This window comes from Onychostoma macrolepis, chromosome 06, assembly GCF_012432095.1.
Source record: "Onychostoma macrolepis isolate SWU-2019 chromosome 06, ASM1243209v1, whole genome shotgun sequence".
Taxonomy (NCBI): domain Eukaryota; kingdom Metazoa; phylum Chordata; class Actinopteri; order Cypriniformes; family Cyprinidae; genus Onychostoma; species Onychostoma macrolepis.
The window spans coordinates 31250869-31274818 of NC_081160.1; the positions used below are offsets into that span (position 1 = coordinate 31250869).

General features: G+C 35.5%; 1 protein-coding gene across 1 annotated transcript in view; it reads right to left on the reverse strand.

Moving 5' to 3' along the window:
• Positions 1-23744, reverse strand: part of eya2 (EYA transcriptional coactivator and phosphatase 2) — a 39769-nt gene extending 16025 nt beyond the window's left edge. The window contains 8 exon segments of the mRNA XM_058779907.1: positions 217-356; positions 1527-1707; positions 2237-2313; positions 5041-5157; positions 5244-5363; positions 6634-6674; positions 6774-6827; positions 23473-23744. Coding sequence (XP_058635890.1) covers positions 217-356; positions 1527-1707; positions 2237-2313; positions 5041-5157; positions 5244-5346 — 618 coding nt within the window. The 5' untranslated portion in view covers positions 5347-5363; positions 6634-6674; positions 6774-6827; positions 23473-23744.
• Between the last annotated feature and the right edge of the window lie 206 nt (positions 23745-23950).

Below are 23950 nucleotides of genomic sequence, written 5' to 3' on the forward strand. Positions count from 1 at the left end.
ACAACATAAGGGTGAGTAAATGATGACCGAATGTTCATTTTGGGTGACCTATCCGTTTAAACTCATTGTCTATTCCTGTAAGTGTTGAATGAGGTTGTTGCCAGATATCATTGCACAACTCTAGGTTGGATGTGAGAGTAATCCCTGCGGTCCGGAGCACAGGAATGTTAATGAAAGGCGTTGTGTAAGGGACACCGTGAAGGCCAGCGTCTGTACCTCAATGTCAGAGTCCAGAGGGGGGACGGGGTCATTGGCCCTCTTCCTGCCTCTCAGCTTCCCATCTGAGCTGCGTCTCGCTGGAGCGCCTTCCTGCTCCTTTCCTGGAGTCGGAGGACTCGTGGGAGCGTGGTACTCTGCTGTTACACACACACAAACGCATGTGATGACATGTCAAATACATACAGACATACAATCAAATATCTCAATACCAAAGCAAATAGTCCTGAAAGTTTCAAGTTAGCACTATTGTATTAAATACTTAAGTACATCACACATAATAAGTCATATACTGTAAAAATATTTAAAATATTGCATAATTTGGTTACTTTAATATCTTGTAGTATCTTTGTAACATTGAAACTTTGTTTTATATGACTATAAATTACGTATATACAGACATATACATATATACACACACAAAGAGAGAGAGAGATCTTTTTGTGCTACTTTTCATAGTATTTTCATTGAAAAATAGTATAAAAAAAAATTAAAAAAAAACATAGTATTTTTTTTAAGTACTCCCTATATTCAGTTAGATATTAAATCTAGATATTAAAGCAACTTGAAAATGCTTTTTAAGTCTATTTTAGCAAGTTGGCACTGTTTGTTTATATATATAATTATATATAACGTTTTCATACTATTTCTAGTATCTTCATAAATATTCCTATATATATATTGAGCTTTGCTTTATACTCAAATTACATATATTGAGACAGATATTTAAATATATTTAAATACAGAAAGATAAAAAATATATTTTAAAAATATATTTTTATCTTTCTTATCCAAATATCTGTCTCAATATATGTAATTTGAGTATAATATCAATATATATAGGGAATATTATGAAAATAAAAATAAATAATAAAAAAGTAATATGAAATATATATTTGAAAATACCTTCAAAGTTGAAAATTGACATTTCATATTACTTTTTAAATTATTTATTTTTGTATTTTCATAAACATTCTATATATATATATATTTTTATTTTATTTTATTTTATTTTTTTTTTTTGTAGAAAAACATATAGTCAAACATTTGGATATTTCAACTTGAAAAATTATTCTTTTTTTAAAAGTCTTAACAATTATTGCAAGTTGGCAGTATTTTTATATAAATATTACACATACCTTTTTTGACCTTTTTCAAACTTTCATATACCTTTTTCAAACATATTTTTCATAATATTTTAAACATTTTTCATAATATTTGTCTTACTCTTTTTAATAAGTATTCCTGTCTAATATAAAAATAACACTGAGAATGTTAATCAGCTTCATCATTTTCACCATAGAGCTCACCTGTGTGTGATTCCGGACTGTGATTGGACGATACAGCGGGATGATCCGTGTGCTGATAGGGTATCGCCGTGGTGATGGCTGAGGGCGTGATGTTGCTGGTTGTGATGTACGGGCTGTTGTAGTGCGTGTTGTAGTATGGCGAATATTGACTTTGGCTGTAGCTAGAATATGTTGAGAAGTCCTGATGGAGACAATGACATGAATGAATCATCTCAGATTGCATACTACTTTCTATGTCTCGTTTTGTCTAAACCCTATTGCAGCATTCATTGGTGGTTGGCTAATACGCCATGGTAGTCAAATTATACTATAATGTACTAAAAATGCCATAGTTTGCATCATTTTAGTCATGCCCCCTTTTTTTTTTTTTTTTTGCAAAGGTACGACCAGTGTTGCCAAGTCCACGGTTTTCCCGCAGAATCGGGCTACTTTAACACTGTTGCCGCAGATTGAAGCGTGATATTTAGCCCCTGGAATGTGTCTTTTACCAGGGGAACCCTGCCAAAAAAAACATGTATTTCACCCCCAGAACATGATTTTTATCAGGGGACCCCCCCCGAAATGCGATTGGGCTAGTTTTGAGTAGCAATTTGCCGGGTCTTCTTGTGAAAACCTGCCAACACTGGATACAACAGTATATCAGTCTCCAAGGGTTGTTTGTAGTCCATCAGTGAAGGTGCTGCGTGATGCATTTTCCTAATTTGACCCACCTGCTGTGCAGGACTGAACGGCGTTGAGCCTGTGATGCTGTTTGCACCCTGGAAAATTCCAGAAGAAATGCTGCCGCCTGGAAAAGAAGCACAAAGCTAGTTTAAGAGCGTACATCGAGCTGACTGCGGTAAAGACACTCCAAAGCGCACAATCCAACACAAACACGACGCAGGAAACACGACAGGCAGTGGCTGAGGAACGGCTGCTGAAATATAGACACGTTTAAAGCGCTCAGAGAAAGTCTGCTTGATTTATGACTACAAAAACAGTTCAGGTGAGAAAGGGCAGCATGGAGCCCAGAGCAAATCCGTCTCCGTTATCGGACTTTCAGAGTCTGAATGTCTTTCTCCAGGCCCGTCTAGTTTCCTTTATTCTGTCTCGTTCCCTTCATATTCCCGCTCGTTGGCTTTCTGAAACCTGCCCTAGATAAATGACTGTGTCAAAACAGCACCAAATCTCCAAGGAAGCAAGCAGAAAGTCTTCAAAGGGGGAGAGAGGGAAGCGGGCGAACGCCGGGGCCGTGTTTCTGATTTTCTCCACAGCGGTGAAACGCGAGGACCTTTGGCACCCGGAGAAGGGTTATTTATTTCATGCTACAGCAGGTCTCCTGTTGGAATTCGCCTATAAATCAAATGAGACCGGCGAGATGTAGTGCGAGACGTAGTAAGCGCGTTTTCCCAGACCCATTAGAAATCCATCCATTTCACGAGCAGACAATTTTACAGTAAATGATGTCTCGGGACGCTTATGAATTACCGTAAATCACTCTAATACATTATACATTGTATTATCTGCCATAGCACTAATAACTCATTGATTATGCTAATTAGACAGACAGGAAGTAGATATCTTGTGCTTTATGACTTTGAATGTCTGAACTGTTCACACATGCTACTTTACAAAAGTTTGGGATCAGTGAGACTTTGTTGATGCTTTCGAAAGAAGCCTCTTCTGCTCACCAAAGCTGCTTTTGTTTGATTAAAAATACAGCAAAAACAGTAATATTGTGAAACATTTTTAGAATTTAAAATAAATGATTTCTATTGTAATATATTTTAAATCTTAATTTATTTCTGTGATGCGCAGCTGAATTTTCAGTGTCACGTGATCCTTCAGAAATCATTCTAATATGCTGCTTTCCTGCTCAAGAAACAGTTCTGAGTGTGTTTTGTGAGGAATAGACTGATATTCAAATCAATATTCACTAAAAATCATTTAACACATTTGGCATGTCAATAATTTTTTTAATTAATGAAACCAAACATTTTTGCATGCAGAGGGAAGATTTATGTGAATTAATTCAGCCTGATTCTCACACAAGTGTTATTTTAGTATTATTTATATCTATTATAGTTTATTAATGTTCATTTTAGTTTAATTTTTATGCACTTTATTATTGTTACTTTATTAATGACATTTTGTATGTCATTATTATTATTATTATTTAAAAAAAAATATATGATTCAGTTTTAATTTAGTTTTAATTTTATTTCTTTTTAGTCATTTTAGTGCTTAAACTTATTTCAAAAGACAACATTTCTAAATTTAGTTTAGTTTATGTTTTTCATCTAATATTTATATTTTATTTTATTTCAGCTTATTTAATTTTTTATTTTTTTTTAAATAAGTTTGTAATCGTTTTCATTACAGATTTAAAATATTTTATTTTAAGATTTTGCTTTTTCATCCTTAATGTGCTTGTTTTGTCCCCTCACAGCCCATGTTTACTATTTGCTTTCACTTCATGGAAAAACCCCCTTAAATTTTCTTCAAAGCATCTCCTTTTGTGTTCCACGGAAGAAACATCATCAGGCTTTGGAGCGACATGCGGGTGAGTAAATGATGATGACTAGTAAATAATTCTGGCCCTTTAAACCTGAAAACGTGCCTGTTGCCACTTCACCTCTGACCTTGACCGAGAGCGGTCAATTTCACACTGCGATGCCAAAATCAGGACTGCGGGCAGAAGAGGGGCGACTGACTGCGATCCGATGCTCAGATCTCGTCTGAGACTCACTCCCACACTAACACGCTCCTCCAGTGGCCGGCGTGTTGCGGAGAAAGGTTCTGACCTCCTGAGAGAGCAGAGAGAGACGCCTGACGCCAGGAGCCAGACCGCGGATAATGGGGAACAGGTGTGTGTGTGTGTGTGTGTGTGTGTGTGTGTTGGGGTTGACTGTAGACGGCACCTGAAAAATCAGTGTATAGTTGTGGGAATTTGTTAAAAATAAATGTGTATTTGTTTATAAGTGTAGTTATATTTGTAAAAATTCAAGTCGATTAAATGTATTACATGACTTTTGGGATACTTGATTCCTGATTGGTCAATCCGTGGTTAAAAATGTTTGTATAATGATGCGAAACCATAGTCCTGATCTCCATGTCTGAGCTTTTTCTGTGATACTGACCAGCTGACTTTATCATTTTTATGCAAGGATGCATTAAATAGTTTGAAAGTGACATTATAGACAGTAACATTAAATGTTACAAAAGTTTTCCATTTCAATTAAATGCTGTTCTTTTGAACTTCCGGAAGGTGCAATGATGCTGAAAATTTGATCACAGGAATAAATTACATTTTAAAATATATTCAAGTAGAAAACAGTTATATTAAATTGTAATGACATTTCACAATATTATGTTTTTTACTGTATTTTTGATCAAATAAATGCAGCCTTGGTGACCAGAAGACACTTAAAAAAAAAAAAAAAAAAATAGTGTGAATAAGGGTCAGTTGCACACAACTTTTCCTTATTTTATGAAATGATAGCGTGGCTCTTTGAGAGGCGGCTGTGGCACTGACCGTGTGTGGAGTAACTGTAGAGCGTCTGAGCGGGTGGAGTGCCGCTGAAGTTGGACGTGTATCCCAGCAAACTGCTCTGTCCTGGTGAATGACTCAAGCCATCTTCTGTTTTAATATCTGATCGGGTGAGAGAAAGAGACACGATCAGCTGTCAGGTCAGCTGTGGTGTGCACTATTTAGGGCGGGTGTGAAATGTCACTCACTGTAGGACGCCATGCTGTAGCCCTGTGTGTGATGTGTGTACGGTGTGTATGGACCGGCCGGCTGTAACGCGGGGCTGTACTGCGTCTGTCCATAAGCAGCCATGACTGAGGACAGCTGCTCTAGATGTAGTCAGAGAACCAGGTATTAACAATAGACAACCTCTTCCTATTGCAATAACACACTAACAACACAACCTGATTCATAATCAAACGACTCTTTTGAATCGGTTCTTCTGTTCTTTTTGTTTCTTTCTTATATATAAAGTATGTGTATGTGTGTAGTTGTTTTTATAATTTTAATTCGTTTTTTTTAAATGTCTATATACTTTATATTTTATTAATTTTTAATTTCGGTTTTAGTGATTTTAGTACATTAAGTTAAACTAAATCAAAATGAGAAATCAAATGAATTAGCTGAAATAAGTTTATTTATTTATTGCATTTATTTATTTCATTTAACATTTATTTTACTTCAAGTAACATTTTTTTTTTTTAGTTTTAGTTAACTATAATAACCCTGTCTCAAACTGCCAATATTACTGAAAGAAAATGATCGTTAATTGAATTAAGGAATTGGAATTGTTAATAGAATCTGTGAACGAATGATTCTTATGAGCTGATTTGAGGAAGATTCTTCGGATGATTCGATGATTCTTTACAAAGATCAATTCTTCAAAAGTACTAAAAGAATCATTAGTGGAGCTGTTAAGGAATCTAAATCATTAAGTGGAATCCAATTCAGAAGCAAATGATTCTTATGGGTTGGTTCTTTTTAATGAATCTGAAATTTCTCAAATTCATGAGTTATGAACTGTTCAAAAGTAAAAGATTCCTTAATGGAATCGTTTGGGATTCTGAATCATTAAGTGGAATCCAATTCAAGAATGATTTATTCTCATGAGCTGATTCTTTTTTATGAATCAGACAAAAGAGTCATTCTCAAATTCCTTAGTTATTTTGTCCTCCTAAGTACTAAAATTACCATAATTGGAATCATTAAAGGACCATTAAGTGGATTTCATAATTCATGATTCTCATCCCTATAATTGTATGGTTTAAAACAAGGATTTTATGTACAGGTACTGTATGTCTACATTGATGAATTAAAATTTAGCCACAAAATTCTCCACAAATCAACTGTAAAACCATTCATATACAATTTGTCACCTTGAATTGAATGTTTTGTGAAGAATTTGCACAGAAAGTTTGCCAAACGGTTTGCCAGTGGGGTAAGAAACATGAACTTTTTTTTTCCAAAAACGAGTTTAATCTTGTGCTTTTTGCTCCTTAAGTGCATGCATCTTGTTTTAAGGATGATGTTTTTATTGGAAAAGAAAAATATTTTTGCAGTGTTTAAGTGAAGCCCAGAACTAGCTTTAATATCACTCACATGGCCTAAAATCGTCGTCTGATGTGTAGATCTAGTGGCTCCTGTGAATGAGAGAAACACTTTAAACCTTTTCCATCTGAAAACACCATGAATGCACTAGAGGAAGTTCATTAAATGCAAACTGTGAAGTTGTTGCAGACCTGTGGATGTCTGTCGTCGTACTTCCGCTTGCACACGTTCAGCTGTCAGCTCTCCTGAAAAAGACAGACCTGTTTGTCAGAAATGTGTGACCTAAAAAGCACACCGGGCTTCAGTCCAACAGCACGCATCTTGAAAGTAAAATATAAAGGAGGAACCAGAACATAAAAATGCACAAAGCGCAATTCATGTCTAATCGTGTCTTACACAGGGGGAAAAAAAAGGAAAAAAAGGTGAACGGACAGTATTTCTCAATGACAAGGCACCTGCGGTTTCCAAAAGCACACATAATTAGAATTCTGAGATACAGACAACAGTGAAACACTTGTTTGTATAAACCGGCTTGGTAGGACTGTGTTCCTGGAACAGAACAATGTGTAACCTGCTTTTTCAACCTGGCATAATTTGGCATCATAATCCGCATGCAGAACTGCGCACAAGCAGTTCAGGATGGGCGAAAAACGCTGGCTGTTCTTGTGCATGAAATGTAAGAAATGCAACCGTCCCTGTTCTGTTCTGTTCTGTTCTGTTCTGGGCTGGTAATGGCAAGGTGCGGTGCATACATGTGGGTATAGTTTGCATGAATACAAATGAGAGACGATGTGGGTGAAACACCAGGAATGACCTTGTAACCTTGACCTGTTTTTTTTATTTATTGCTCTTTCTCATTAATGTTTAATTTCTGCTTCAACTTTGTCTCAGACCTCAGGAGAAAATAAGAGCTGAGCTGAGCTAAAATTAATGCGACTAATCATTTGATGAGAAATTTTTGAGTTTGCTTTGAGATCTCTGATTTTTGACTGCGATATGACCCGTCTCAACTGTGCTTGTCTTCTAATAACGTCTGTATTTGTTTTCTCATTGCTGTCTGAGAAATATGGTAATATTTGCTTTTATATCATAAACTTTAGAGAAAACTACAGCACAGTGTTATTTTAGTATCACTGATATACTATTATAATTGTTTATGAATATTTGGTTTTATTTTATATTTAACTTATTTTAGTTGAGGTTTTAGTAATTTTGTTGTATGTTTTTGTCATGTTTTATTTTTATTTATTTATTTTTTTAAATCAGGGTTATTATAGTTAAATAAAACTTTTATTTCAGCTAGTTGCCAAAGCAACATTTATCATTTTAATTTAGTTTAACTTGATGTGCTAAAATAACTAAAACTAAAGTGGAAGTAAAAAATAAATAAAAATAATAATAACAACAACAAATTATAAAGACTTGACAAACACACAACAAAATTACTAAATAAAATTTAAAAAATTAAACAGAAAATATGAAATTAAATACTGACTCAAAATATTAATAAAACTATAATGTTATATCAATGGTACTAAAATTGTTGTTGTTGGAAAAAATGTTGTTTAATTACTTTAAGTTAAACTAAAATTAGAAACTATGTCTTGGCAACTCAAATAAAATAAGAGAATTTTTAAATATATTTTTTAAACCTTTAAATTTTGTTGTGTTTTTTATATATATATATTTTTAGTTATAATTTTAGTTTTAGTTAACGATAATAACCCTGTTACTGTGGTGCCAGAATAAACATCTCATGCTGCCAAATCCTGACTCTCCTCTTAGATTAAGACACACGCTTGCCGTAAGGTCGCTTCTGACAAAAAGAAGCACAAAGCTGTTGTCTTCCTCTAAACTTCTCCCCGTTTCTCCCTCAGGGCTCCTCCATCTGTCGGCCGGAGCGGAGAGATGCTCGATGTGAGCAATATCACGAGAGCAGCTGCTGTCAGGAGCAAAGATGGAAAGGAAGGGCAGCAAAAGGTGAAATAAGAGCCAAAACCAGAGCTTTCAGACAATCACGCAAGAGTGGGCTTGTACGTGTGTGACCTCAACGCAGATTGTGACGTGCCAGATTCAGCTCTTTTTTAATTAATCTGACAGTTCAGACAGGAGCGAGGTGAATGATGTTTTGGCGGCTGCGGTCGGGCGGCACCCAGCGAATGTTTAAAACAAACAGAGACAATGTCTCGGTGCAGCTCGCTCTGTTTTCTCAGTAAACAGTTGCGACACTACCGTACGGCGTATTTATGATTAAAGAAACATATCATGTGACTGTCATAACGACAGCAAAGCTGCAGTAATTCCATCGCTTGACGTGTTAAAGGTGAAACTTTTTCCACTTCAGAAGTTTTAGTTTTTAAGAAATGCATGAATGACGTGTGATAGTATTCAATCGATACGACTTTCTCAATGGCCGATATTGATGTAATCTATCTAAAAAGTCAGTATTGTGCCAATATATACATACTACAAATGCGATGCTCACAAGCTTAAAAGCTTATTTTGCATATTCATTTAAAATGCAATAAAAAATGGTGGGCATGGTTATTGGCTGGGCTTATCAATCAAATATTAGACAATTATTCGGCTTGTATTTCCACAAATGCGTCGTAAACCGAACAATTTCCACCAACTGGAGTCAGTATGAAGTCTAAGACCACTGAAAAAGTGCACATTTAATGTTTTTAAATCTATTCGCTGAGCTTAACATTTTTTAACATTTCACTATACATGCAAACTTCTTGGTTCTTGCATATATAGTGATCGTATATGGAAGCATGAACAAGATTTGCGAGCTAATCATACTGACAACTTTTATAATTCTTTTTTAATACTGTTGTTTAAGTACTAAATGTACTAAAACTGCTGTAAAAATATTTTTTAAGCTAAATAGAAATATTTACAAAAAACTACTTAAAAAAAAAAAAAATGAAAATGTAAAAATAAACGTCAATTCAAAATATTAATAAATACTGTAATAGTAAATAATACTAAAACAACACTGGTGTCAACATTATGCTAAATAATGCATTTGTGTCTTACAAAAAACAACAAGAAAACTATTTTTTTATTGCTAACTAAAACCATTCAAAATCATTAAATGAAATGAAGCTAAATAAAATAAATAAATAAATAATAATAAAAAAAATTAAATGAAATAATTAGTAATAAATGTAATTATTATATGAAAAACATAAATAATTTAGAAATGTTGGCTTCGCAATTAACTGAAATAAAAAAAAGTTTATACTAAAATTACTAAAACTGAAATAAAAATGAATTAAATACAAACATAAATATAAAAAATAAATAAAACGATTTAAAAAAACAACCAAATAACTAAAATTTTTATAAAATTAAAAACTGAAGATATAAAATAAAAGCTAATTCAAAATATTAAGAAATACTATAATAGTACATAAATTACACTGAAATAACAATGGTGTCAACATTATGCTGAATATCCCATCTTGCATCTAAAAAAAACACAACTCAAATTTTAAATAACATGAGGGTGAGTAGCTGATTTTTCATTTTTGAGTCCACCATCCCTTTAATTTCATATAAACACGCTCTCACACGCTTGTTTTCAGAAAACAGAAAGAGCAGTTCTCCAGGTCATAGAGGCAGCGATGGTTTTCTCACACCTGCTGACGCACCACTCCTCACAAAACCTTTCCCAAGAAAATAAACGTGAGCGGAGACGGCAAGCGTGGGCCGCCCAGCAGAGTCCTGACTTCCTCCCAGAGTTCCTGTGATGCGCAGTGTGTTTCCTGGTACGAGCGTGTCCCGGAGCGAGAGGGCATGGGAAAGAATGCTCTGCCCCCTTTCACAGTGGTAAACTGAGCTAAAACAAACCCGGGACGGGGCACGGCCGGTCCAGCGCGCTTCACCTGGCCTCGCGCTGTTCTGCTAGCGTTGGCGTCTTTCACGGCTATCGTATTCCACACAGCGCCTTACATCATACATCAACGTGCGCTGTCAAATCTATATCTCTTTTTACCCGGCATGAACGTGGTCGTGAAGCTAAACCAGTTGAGGAACAACTGGTCACATGACGAAGCCCTCAACAGTGGCTGCCCAATTTTTCAGCAGCGTTGGTTCCAGAATGATTTTTTTTCATTGAGATTTTTAAAAAGTATATATATATATATATATATATATATATATATATATATATAATTTTGGCACGATTTACTTGTTGTTATTCTCCAGACTATTAATTAAAATTTAATAAAATATAAATATTTACAAAAAAAAAAAAAAACTTTTAGTTTTAGTTATTTTAAAGTTTTAGTTATTTATTAGGCTATTGTATTAAACTAATAGAAAATGATGAAATATGCTTTGGCAATTGAAATATAATAAGTTACAATTTATGTACAGTCATGGCCAAAAATATCGGCACCCTTGGTAAATATGATCAAAGAAGGCTGTGAAAATTAATCTGCATTGTTAATCCTTTCGATCTTTTATTTAAAAATTCACAAAAATCTAACCTTTCATTGGATAATAAGAATTTAAAATGGGGGGAAATATCATTACTAAATAAATGTTTTTCTCTAATACACATTGGCCACAATTAACGGCACCCTTTTATTCAATACTTTTTGAAACCTCCATTTGCCAGTTTAACAGCTCTAAATGTTCTCCTATAATGCCTGATGAGGTTAGAGACACCTGACAAGAGATCAGAGACCATTCCTTCATCCAGAATCACTCCAGACCCTTTAGATTCACAGCTTCTTCTCTTCAGTTCACTCATTTTCTACAGGGTTCAGGTCAGAGGACTGGAATGGCCAGCAGAAGCTGACCCATTTTTGTGTTGTTTTTGAGGTTTGTGTTTGGATTATTGTACAGTTGGAAGATCCAAACATGGCCCATTATAAGATTTCTAACAGAGTCACTTATTTATTTTTTATCTGTTGGTATTTGATAGAATCCATGATGCTATGTGTCTAAACAAGATGTCCAGGACCTCCAGCAGAAATATAGGCCCACAACATCAAAAATACAGCAGTATATTTCATTGTACACATGGGGTACTTTTTATCCCTGTGTCCACCAAACCCATCTTGAGTGTTTGCTGCTAAAAAGCTCATTTTTTAGTTTCATCTGACCATAGAAGCCAGTCCCATTTGAAGTTCCAGTCGTGTCTGATAACTGAATATGCTTGTTTGTTTGTTTTTGGATGAGCGAGGAGAATTTTTCTTGAAACCCTCCCAAACAACATGTGGTGATATAGGTGCTGTTTGACAATTTTTTTTTTAAGGTTTTCTGACCCCGAGACTCAACTATTTTCTGCAATTCTCCAGCTGTGGTCCTTGGAGAGTCTTTAGCCGCTCAAACTCTCCTTCTCACCATGCATTAGGACGATATAAACACACGTCCTCTTCCAGGCAGTTTCGTAACATTTTATGTTGATTGGAAATTCTTAATTATTGCCCTGATGGTGGTAAAGGGAATTTTCACTGCTCTAGCTCTTTTCTTAAAGCCACTTCACCAATTTGTGAAGCTCAATTATCTTTTGCTGCACATCAGAAATATATGCTTTGGTTTAACTCATTGTGACGGATGATTAAGAGAATTTGGGCTTTGTTTTCCCTTCTATTTATATTTCTGTGAAACAGGAAGCCATGGCTGGATAATTTGTGTTCATAATCACGCTGGAGTGCTCAAAATTGTGAATATGAATGGGAATATACTTCAGAGATATTTTACTCATAAGAATTTCTAGGGGTGCCAATAATTGTGTCCAACGTGTATTTGAGAAAAACATTTATTTCATAATGTTATTTCCCCCCATTTTAAATTCTTATTATCCAATGAAAGGTTAGATTTTTGTGAATTTCTTTAATAAAAGATCAAAAGGACTATCAATGCAGATTAATTTTCACAGCCTTCTTTGATCATATTTACCAAGGGTGCCAATATTTTTGGCCATGACTGATAGATATATATATATATATATATATTAGGGGTGTAACGATACACATATTCATATTGAACCGTTCAGTACGAGGCTTTCGGTTTGGTACGCATTACAAACCGATTTTGTATCGACAATAGCCAGAAATATTGTCAAAAACAACAATTATTGGCAATGTTAAGAGGATTGGGTATTTCTAATTAATGTAGGCCTGTTAAATTCTTATTTTTATTAGGCCTATTATTATTATTATTATTATTATTATGATGAAGTTACTTTTATTATTAAATAAAAATTACAATTATTTTTCCCCGCAATATTACCGCATAACTGACACACTGCGAGGAGGATAACAAAAGATTAGGCTATTTACTCTTCAATTAAAATATTTTTTATTTATATACAATAAATTATAGGCCTATAATTAAAATATTAACTCAGCAGTCATCAATTAAAATCAATGAATAAAAAGCTTTAGCCTATTTCAAGCACCGATTTTCACAGACAACCTGTTTAACACGAAATAGCCTACGTTTCTTGTCTTTAACTATGTACGTCTACTGTGCTGTATGTATTATATATATGTCTCACACGGTTTTTATTTTTTTGTTGTTTTTTTGTGCAATTTCCTTGTCACAATTCTCCAATTGGGGGAGATTTCTCTGCAGAATCATGGGTAATGCAGTTTTTCAGTATCTCTGCTGTTAAAAATGATTATTATTATTATTTATTTTATTTTTTTAAAGTTGAAATCATGCAGGCAATCATATGCCACCAATGAACAAGCTCGTAGCTCACAGTAGGTCTGTCTTTAATTGTTTATTACTTATCAATAAAAACAAATTCCTATTATGACAAAACGAATGTGATTTTTACTGTTGCGCTGCACTCTGCATGTCCTGACAGGATCATTATGGCCGGGTTAAGAGAGCAGGTTGTATGTATTTGAAACGAATCATGAGCCGTAACTTTGCCATATGGCTGTCTGATCTACAGCGAGCTCTCCAACCCGAACCGTGATCTAAACCGTTCAATCAAAGCCACCAAACTGCTCTCTGGCCGGTAGCTAAGGGCTATGTCCCATATGGCGCAGGGCGCGGGTTCGCGGGTGACCGCTGCTCTGCCTGAAGGGAAGCCGCGAGACACGGTGACCTCACTACAACAATGCAGCACTTCTGCAGCCCTCGTATTTCCAGCGTGACTCCAGACAGACTGCGAGCAGCCATCTGCCCTTTCATTTCCTCTGAACTCACACGGGCTTTCACTGAGGGATCAATGGGCCAGGTAGTCCAGCTCAACAAATGAGCACTACTTAAATATGGAGCCTTTTCACATATCCAACATTCGTCATAGTTGGCTACAATTCTATAGTGGTGAACGGAAACTACAACAAATAGGACTTATTTAAAATAGGACCATCTTCCATGTTGTTTTTTTGAAAAATTTAAGCCAAAGTATGTCATTTTTGCAATGCTTTCATTTGTCCAAGTTTAATATGCAGAATTATTTGAATTAACTTGTATACATGTGTTTTGAGGGTCAATCAAAAAAAAAAAAAAACTAACATGAGCCACTATACAAAGCCACAAAATAACAACTCCCCATGCATTTTCTGAATTTATTTAGCATCTTTTATTGCATACAAAAACATTTTGCAAGCAAAACCAAATCTGAGAAAGTGCTATGAATTTTTCTTTTGTGTTCAAAAATGTTTTTCCTTGCAAAACAGTTCTTCTTGAGTTTGCTTTAGTAATTTTTTGCTCACAAAAGTTTTAATCTCAGCGCCTAAACTCAACAGTTGCTGATACATGCAACAAGTGCTGCAAATGCAGTGGAAACAGACCAATAGAAACACTTACATTCAAAAGCAACTATTGAACTTTTTCTGTACATTCTTGTGATGCGATTTCCATTGAAATCAATTGATTTGCAGCGTAAACTTAATGAGTAAACTCCCTAAATCGAACTTGTCGGAAGTGACTGTTGTTGAGACTCACTTAATTTTCATATAGTTATAGTTCTGTTTAGTTTGGTAAGCATTCTTCTCTAAACTATCTATGCTTGATAGGCAAAATTGTTTAAATCAATGGATTTGTAGCAAATTTGATTTGAGATAAAAGTTGCAATTACCCTTTTTTTTATTATTCTATAAGGGGGTGTACATAACTGTGAGAAGCAAACTCAGAATTAAAAAAAAACAAAAAACAAATACAGAATTTATAGGTCAGGAACTTTTAACTGCGAAAAAGGTCAAAATTATGTGTTATTGCAATTTTTTCAGAATTTTGAGAAACAAAGTCCAAATTGTGAGATAAAAAGTCATAATTACCTTTTTATTTATTCTTTTTTTTTTTATTCCGAGGTGTAAATGGCTTCTATAGTAAACTAGCGAAAAGTGATTGTCGTTAACATTCTTCATCTTACACTTCACCTCATTATAGTTCAGTGATCCATTTACCATTTGGTAAATAGCCTTACCCAAACATTAAACTTATTCTGGCTAGCTAATGAAGTTATTTTTAGTGAATACCAAAAGGTTTGCACACCTTTTTTCTTTTGTGTTCATTTTTCTTTGCAAAACCTTTCTGCACAGTTTTCCTGTATATGCTTAATATGCAACTTTTCCATTGAAATCAGTAGATTCGTAGTGTAAACTCTCATGAAAAGTGATTGTCGGTGAGACTCTTCTCCTCACACTTCACTTCATTATAGTTCAGTGATGCATTTGACATTCAGTAAATAGTCTTATCCAAACATCAGGCTTACTCTAGCTCGTTTAGTACACAATGTTGAACCTCAGGGCTCTTGCTGTGCATGCTGTGGGAGTTTTTCAATTGATGGACTAAGCTGTTTTTTTTATTTGAAACGCACACACAAAGTGAAGAGCTCGTCTGCGGCCGCTTGCCTTTGGGGCTCAAGCTTGTCTGCAGCCTTTGAACTCGGACTCTCGTAAATAAAGCCGGCCGGCCACACGCGTCTGCTCTTTAGCTCGCTAATGGAGCGATGGGGGGGCTGTAACAGCCTAGTAATGGTCTCTTGAGATGCGTCGGTGCTTACATCACTGTCCGGGGATTTCATCAATGCTGGAGCGCAGCAGAGCATGGGAACCCTGATAAGTGTTGCACGGGCTCGATGAAGACATATATGCACAATGATGTAATGTGTGATATAGAGGTGAACGATAATGCTAACCGTATAAATCACGATAGATGCTGGGAATTCATTTAGAAACGGTTTGTGTGTTGCATAACTATGTAGTAAGCCCCTATTTTTAGAAAATCTGGTGAATTAAAGCGTTTTCAAATAAAGGCGCTTTGATTACTTTCTCTTTTTTATTTAGAACTTGATGGAAGCAAACCTCAGTGCAAAAACAGCTTCAACTTATGTAGCACAAAATGTGACTCAAAACAGTCAAACTGATTTTATAAAGCAGCTGTTATTTCACGTTACGCCATATTTACCTAAATATATCTATAGCAAAATCTCTAAAGTTGCACAATATAAACCATCGTACCAGTCTGTTTTCAAATAATTTCTGAAACATTTTTCCTTGCAAAACTTTTCTGCTGTGCCAAAGAGTTTGCCACACAAGTTTCTCTTTTTAGACAGAATCGCGACAATACTTATATCCAGAAAATACAGCAAAGAAAAGTGTAAAACAGGTTAGCACGCACAAAACACTGTGCAGAAAGTCCATATTGACACATTTTTGCCATTGCATAATACACATTTTTGTGCCATTTCATGTTCAAATTGAATCGTTTCTAAAACATTTTATTCTTTGCTTAAAAATGTTTTTCCTTTCAAAACTTTTCTGCTGAGTGGCGAAGAGTTTGCTCGCATAGTTTTTGTGTAATTTCCAAGTTTCTTTTTCCAACCAGCATAATGACAATACTTTCTGTCCAGACAACACAGCAAAGAAAAATGTAAAACAGGTTTCACATGCACAAAATACATTGCAAAAAGTCCATATTTACACATTTTTACTGTTGCATACTGTAATATAAACTATAAAATATATAAACAATTCTGTACTCAAATTGAATCCTTTCTAAAACATTGTATTCTTTCCAAGTTCCTCTTTGTATGTCAGCCAGAACAAAGGGAAGAAAGTAAAGTGTAAAAGGAGCTAGCATACACAAAATACATATTTACACATTTTTACTATTGCACAATATAAACCGTCGTACAATTCAGTGTTCAAAAATACAATTCACTGATTTCTAAAACATTCTATTCTTTCCAATTTCCTTTTAGTTGTTCAGTGCTTGTCGTCCAGAAAATACAGCAAAGAAAAGCACAAAACAAATGAGCACACACAAAATGCCGTGCAGAAAGGCCTCGGAAAGCTATCAGTTTTCCATCCTGCAGATAGACTTTTAATTTATTGGCTTCTGTTATTAAAAAGCCCAGCCCGTGCTCGGCCGCACGTTCCTGGCCACCATGTTTGTGTGTAACACTAACCGCCTGCCATGGTGGGCTCTGCTTTCCACATGACAGCCTCCAAGAAGAGAAAGCCACCTTTCATGCCAGCTTGTATGGAAGGATCCCCTCTCCCACCCAAAACCCCCCGACTTAAGTGTAATCGACCCCCTCCGTTTAGACATTCGCCCCATCGGTTCCCAATTTCTCATCCGACCCATCCCCCTCGTCCCTACTACCGCCAGCCTCCAGGTCTGCTGGACCCTTCACCCCCGGAGCACTGCCCCGAGACGTGGGTCATGGATGGGGACAGCTGGTGGACCTCCCAGGATCCGTCTTATGAGGGGATCGGTCAGGTAACACATCTGGCCTGTTGTAGTCGGGAGGCTCAGACTGCATTAAAACGTCTCGAGTGCATCAGAGAGAGAGAGATAGCTGCGTGTTTTCAGTGCATGCAAATCACATGCACAACGAAAGAGCAACTATTCCGGGATAACATTTCACTGACTAGCCTTGTGAAAAAGAAGTGTGTTTAATTGTATTAAATGTGCACTTCTAGTATACCTCAGACGCTGAAAGTATATTTTTTAAAAACTGTACTTGAAGATGAAATTAAAGGCCACGGTAGACTTTCACAACTGTTTCATAACACACTTAAGCACACTTTTAAAAAACGCACTTTGTAATAATGTTAAATTTGAAGTTTTACTTTATATTTTAAATGATTATATTATAATCTTTTGTTGCACTTTAAAGAGGCACACTTATTTTACTTATGATTACTAAAGAACTTGATTATAATATTAACTGTAGTGTGTTATTTGATATAACATTTAAAGTTAAATTTGAAATGTGCTAAATTGCAATTTCATCATTGCAGATGTGAATTTATAAATATATTTAAATACATGACATATAAGTTTCAGTAGAAATTACACTTAAGTATAGTTTAGGTTAACATGCTGTAAATGCTTATACATCTGACAGTACACTTTAGTCATATTTCAAAGACAATAGAAGTTATTATGAAATTACATATACATAAGTACTTTAGTCCTATTTTATGGGTCAAATAGGCACTCAACTAATTGCATTTAATATAATTTTGCATAATGCTTAATATAATTGTATTTTATATTATATTCTTTAAACGTATATTATTTCTATAAGCAATCTTTTTAAACATATGCTTTTTAAACGTATGCAAACATACTTTACATTTAGTTTTGAAGCTAGATTTACATTTGTATAGAAATTATAAGTGGTGTTTGCATGTGCACAACTTTAAACACACTGCAAGTGTGTTGTTTACTTAATTAAAAGTGGTTTAAGTGGAGATTTGGTGGTTTTCTCCAGTTTTATTGTCCACCAGGTGAAAATCATCAGCTTGTATGCTTAGAAAAATAACAGCACACCTCAAGTACGTAGCACGCAAGCTGCAGGATGAATTATAACAAATGTTATACTTTGGTTTAAAGCTTTGTTCAAATCACTAACCGTAAGTATATGCTATTCAAAGGAGCTTACGCTGTATTTATCCAAGAATATTCCTTTGAAATTGAGTTTGCTGCTTGTTTGACTTGGATTTAAAACCCTGAGCTTTCGCATGACTTGCAAAACAGCCGTCTACATAATATATGCACAATCCAGGAAGACTAAGTAGTTTATTCAGTTAGCAGTCTTGAACTTTTCACCTTGCGTCACGGTAAGCTGCAAATGCTAACATCCTTGGCTTACATTGTTGTGGACATTCACTGAATGATATATGGCTTTATCAAAGAAACCTGTTGAAAAGGTTCCTGCTTATTTGCCCTGAGGGCGGTTAGCATGTGTAAACGCGCCCGAGCGGCAGATACGAGGAACATTTCAGCTTATTCAAGAGAACTAATTTGTTTACATTGTACACGGTCCAAGTTTTTCAGTCGCCACCTTTGGAAATCGATTATGAGAGAAAGTATGAAGTTAATCTTACAAAATCTTTTCAATCATTCACATGTTGACTGATGTTGAGTTATTGACTGCAGTGTTCAGTTTTGTTGTTCTTGACTATGAACTACTGGAGCTCTTAACACAATTAGCGTTCACAAAAAAATTCCAATATAAACATTATTCACATCAGCGCTGGAGAGTATAACGGTATATACTGCGTGATGGTAGAAATATCCCAATTTTGCTTGGGTGCTATCAGACAATCAGCAGTAATGACGCTATTTTCATATCAACCTTCATTTCTTGCATGAATGTTATTTCTTGGTTTGCATCCATCAAGTTCCAAATAAAAACAGGAAATTAATAAGATAAAGCACCTTTAATTTGCAAATTATTTAATGCATTGGATCACACACACTCAGCACTTTGCTTTATGACTCCATGACAGTGACGCATGTGACACTGGCTGTGTGTGTATGTGTGTGTGTGTGTGTGTCTTAAGATATAAGATAAGGACTAAAGGTTGGCAATAGCTGAAGGACCAGCTGCTGTTTGGTGAAAAGAATGAGACTGTAGGGAAAAGGAGGGGTTTGGATGACTGTGTGTGTGTGTGTGTCAAACTAAAAGGGAACTACAAAACTGTGTTGCTTCCTACTCACATTAACATACAGAATCTCTCCACACTATATTCTCTCATTTGTTAAGTCAAGCATCACTATTAGTGTTGATCATATCTTTGGATAATGATCTGAACAAATTAAATGATGTGGAAAATCCCACAGACTTACAGTGAAGTTGGACCCAAGATGAAAATAAAAGAGACTTTTCACTTACAGCAGTAAGCAACTGCCTAGCAACCACCAGATCGCCAAAGCTACTCCATAGCAACACCCCAGTAATGTGACACAGGTACTCAGAAACGGCAAAAGAAATGATTTTTGATCTTGTTGTTTTATATATACCTTGTGATCTTGTTTTTCTAAGGACCTCCAGATCCCAATTTTAAAATTCTCGGATATTTATTGTCTGGAAAGCCAAATATGATCAACAATCAGTGTTTAAACCTTTGAAAGTATTGAAAATCACCCAAAACAATCAACATTTGACCACACCAGTTTCTTTGCTTTACAAAAGGAAGTTTGGTTGTAATCAAAGACTGTTATGAGCGTCGTCTGATCAAAGCGAGGAGTTTATGTGAAGTTGTCGATGGGCCTCTGACTGTAACTGTGCTGCTAAAGTATTCCTGTATACTCAAATCAACAGTTGTTTTGGGAAAAGACCGACTAGAAATTCAGAGCAATTTTTTCTCCAAGTATGATCAACGATAGTAGTGATTCTTGCCTTGTTGCTATTAGTGTTATAAAGAATGTTGCACTACTAAAATTCATGTTTGTTCAGAAAGCTCCTTTTCCTATATTTGCACTATAGGCTTTTCATACCTTTAACCCTGGGCAGTGAAAAATTCCTTGGCCTTGACTCCGAGCCACAGTCCCGGCTGTCTGATGATGTGGCAAAGTGTTAACTGTGACAACGGCTCTTTGCTACTGATCACATTTAGTTGCGCAAGACTCACGAGACTTCGGGAATCCCTCTATGGGCGCTAGCTAAATATTTTGCTCATTACGAGCGAGGTTATCTTCCATCTGGAAGCAGAGGATCGGTTGACAATTCAAAGCAGAAGCGGAGTTCAAGGCCTCCAGCCTCACCCTAAAACCGAGGGGTTAACGCCGGCCAGCCCGTAATGAACCGAGCACCGATAAACTCAGGAAGAGCCATGCTTCCTATGAAAATATTTATCATTCCAGAAACCTTTGGCTACAGAGGACTTTAGGAATTAATTCGTGTTTTCTTAAGAGGGGGCGTCTCAGGATGGGGAACTCGGGCCTCGCTTTGCCTCCTCGAGCAGGAATTGTGCAGCTTATTCACAATTTATTAGGGTTAGTAATCAGAACCATGACGGAAAGAGAGCTCAGAATGAGACCCGATGTTATTATACACTGAAAACGAGAGCGTTAAATCAAACTTGCCCCTGTGCACATGACCTTTGATGTGCGTCTAACATTTTCCAAAACGAATTGAAGCAAGTCTGCATTTATGTCTGATTCAGTCTAATCAATCTGTGATCTGACATATCCACAAAAGGCTTTGATTAAATTAATAAAAAATATCTGCATGCTTTAAAATGGAGTACTGCACATACTCCAAATCTACATTGTGACACGGAGAATAAGAGATCTGACTCCATTTTCAAAGCATGTAAAATGTGAACGCAAAGACAGAGGGGTTCATTTTTACCAATTCATTTTTTTGTGATAGTCAGAAAGGTTTGAATTTGATTCTTTTAAAGTGTGAACAGACTGGAAACTGGCCACTTCAACTGGATTTGATTGAATCCAGTTGAACTGAACTGAATTTGGTTCTTTTAAAGAGGAATTACACCAAACTCCAACACCAGATAAAAGTTCATCATAATACAAAGTTTTTCAAAGTAATCACAATATGTCAAGTTGCCAAAGACAAAATTAGTTGCATTGTATGCTTGTGCAGATGTTCTGCGATGAGAAATATTATTCGTTATATCGTCGTCATGATAGAAAAACAAAATCTGCTGAGTTGCCGTGCATGAGTCAGTATTTCTTGGATTTGCTTTGGTGTTGCAAAGTCATGGTGGTGGTAGAATCATTGCATTTGGGAATGAAAGCATTGGCGTTTAGGATTAGTACTACATCTGCAACTGGTTTTGGATCTCAGTGTCCGATTCCTGATCTCTTCTGTGGACCTGGATTGATAATAATTTGGAATTGTGCAACAGTGTCCTGCGTTCTCGTGAAACAAAGCGGTGAATGTATTGAGCAGGGGGTTGTGAGAGCTTCTCGAGGACGATGAATGCTTCTCTTTGAAAAATGCTTAGCAAGGCACCCTAAAATTACCTTATTAGCTTCCTGACTTTAAACATCGCCTCAGCGATTTCAGAGTAATCATCTAGCTCTGTGAAATCCAGCATTGATTTAGTTCAAACAGCCAAATTTCATAAAAGAAAACTGCTCATGTGAATAGACACGTATGCATAAACTAAGACTACTAAATGAGGGTGAAAATCTTTACCAAGGGTGATTGTACCGAGTGAAGCAATGCAGATCAATTAAATTAAGAATGATGCATATGTTTCTATCTGAAAAACAAAGTATTCTGTTCAAAGACCTTCTACAATATTAGGAAAATTATTCTGAATAGCACTAATTAAAGTTTCTTTGGTTTTTAAATAATAGAAGGGGCCTTTTCCCGTCAAAAACGACTGCATTTTAAATGTCGGGTAGTGATCTGAAACAATATTTCACTGCATTTTAACCCAAAAGAATTAGTTAAAATCATGTTAGCATTTTAATCATGCTGAGCTTCCCATGATATAAGCAAAAAAGAAAAAGAAAAAAATGTCATTGAACTTTTACATTTCACCTTAGTTTTGATGGAAAAAGGCCCAAATCAGACAATCATTTATAATATTTTAAGTCTGTGTAGTGTTGGATCATCATTTTGTTTCTTTTGTGCATTCGGTCAGTGTGATGCTTCAGTCTCAGTCTAAAAATAGGTACTATATTAATACAAATTATTACAAATACAAAATACGTATCTTTCTGATTTGGAGAACTAATATTTCACTTAACAGCTAAGTGACTTTCAAATAAATATTTGATTCTAACTGTATTCAAATTATAGTACTTTTAATTCTGTTTGCATCAAATATTTTGTTTATTAAATCTGTCTAAACTATGACTGGCAAATTATTGTTATTACTTTGTGTTTGGAATCCAGTAAGCAAAAAACTGATCTGAAGAACCTGCAATAATACATGCAGATGTTTTTAGCTATTTTTAGTTTTATTCATCTATCTATTAAATTTATTTTACCCTACATTGCCAAATATAGTTCTTGATATAGCAGAAAGTTTTGAAGCTAGTAACTACTCAAGAGCTTCATTAAATAGTTCAAGAGCTTCATTTATAACTGAATAATCTCAACTAGAATCATCAATTCAGTTCAAACTATAGCATGATTAAACTTAGGCATTTTTTATATTGTTTGATTAAAGTGTTATGCAAAAATGTAATACGAATACAAACAATAATGAAAATGTGTCTGTGTTCTTACATAAAACAGAAACACTCAATGCACTGCATACAGTAGGCCTTGTTTTATTTTATCTGCACTCTTTTAAAAAAAGGGTTACAGGGTTCGTGAATTTCTATATGGTTCTAAAAAAAAATAGTGATGTTTCTTTATTGGTTCTTCAGATCAGTGTTTAGGTGAAGGGAGAAGAATAAAAAGGTTCTCCCATGACATACCACTATAACACTATTTTGTTCCTAAATTAAACTTGTTTTTTTGTTGTTTTTTTAAGAATGTTTTTAGATATCATCCTTTAACCCTTATCAAAATGTTAACAAACGCGTCCTCCTGAACTTCCCTCGTTTTAAGAGATTTTCTAACGACATAACTCACAATATGAAGAATAAATAATGCGTTATATTATAAAACCAGGAAATATTAGCGGTTCGTTGTCAAATACAACGCACAAGAAGACAATATCAGTGAGGAAATGATGCACTCACCATTGTCTGAAGCAAAGCAAATGAAAAATCAGCTGTAAATTCAGCAAAGTTTCCTCTCCATCCTGCGGGATGTGCGTTGATCAAAGCGCCGACAGACGGATATAATGTCGCATCCCGCCGCTGCTGTTACATTCGAATTTTGAAACTTGGAACGATCCGGCTGCGCGCGCTGTGATCGAGAGCTCTGCCGCGTGTGTCTCGTTCCCTGCGTGTGTGGCGCACTCGAGTGCGCACTAATGTGAAGAAACGTTCAATAAATGAGCGACCTGACGTTCCTCCTCCTACTGCTCCAGTCCTCAACGCGCGCGTGTAGCTCCGCCACAGTGACCATCCTGCTCTGTGTGCACGCGCACGCTCATTTATCTATGCTTGTAAGTTTTAAAAATGTACCACACAAATATAGCGGAACATGAAAAACAGACATAAAAGGGTATTTGAATTACTTTTTAATGCTTTATAAATCAGTCAGCCATACATA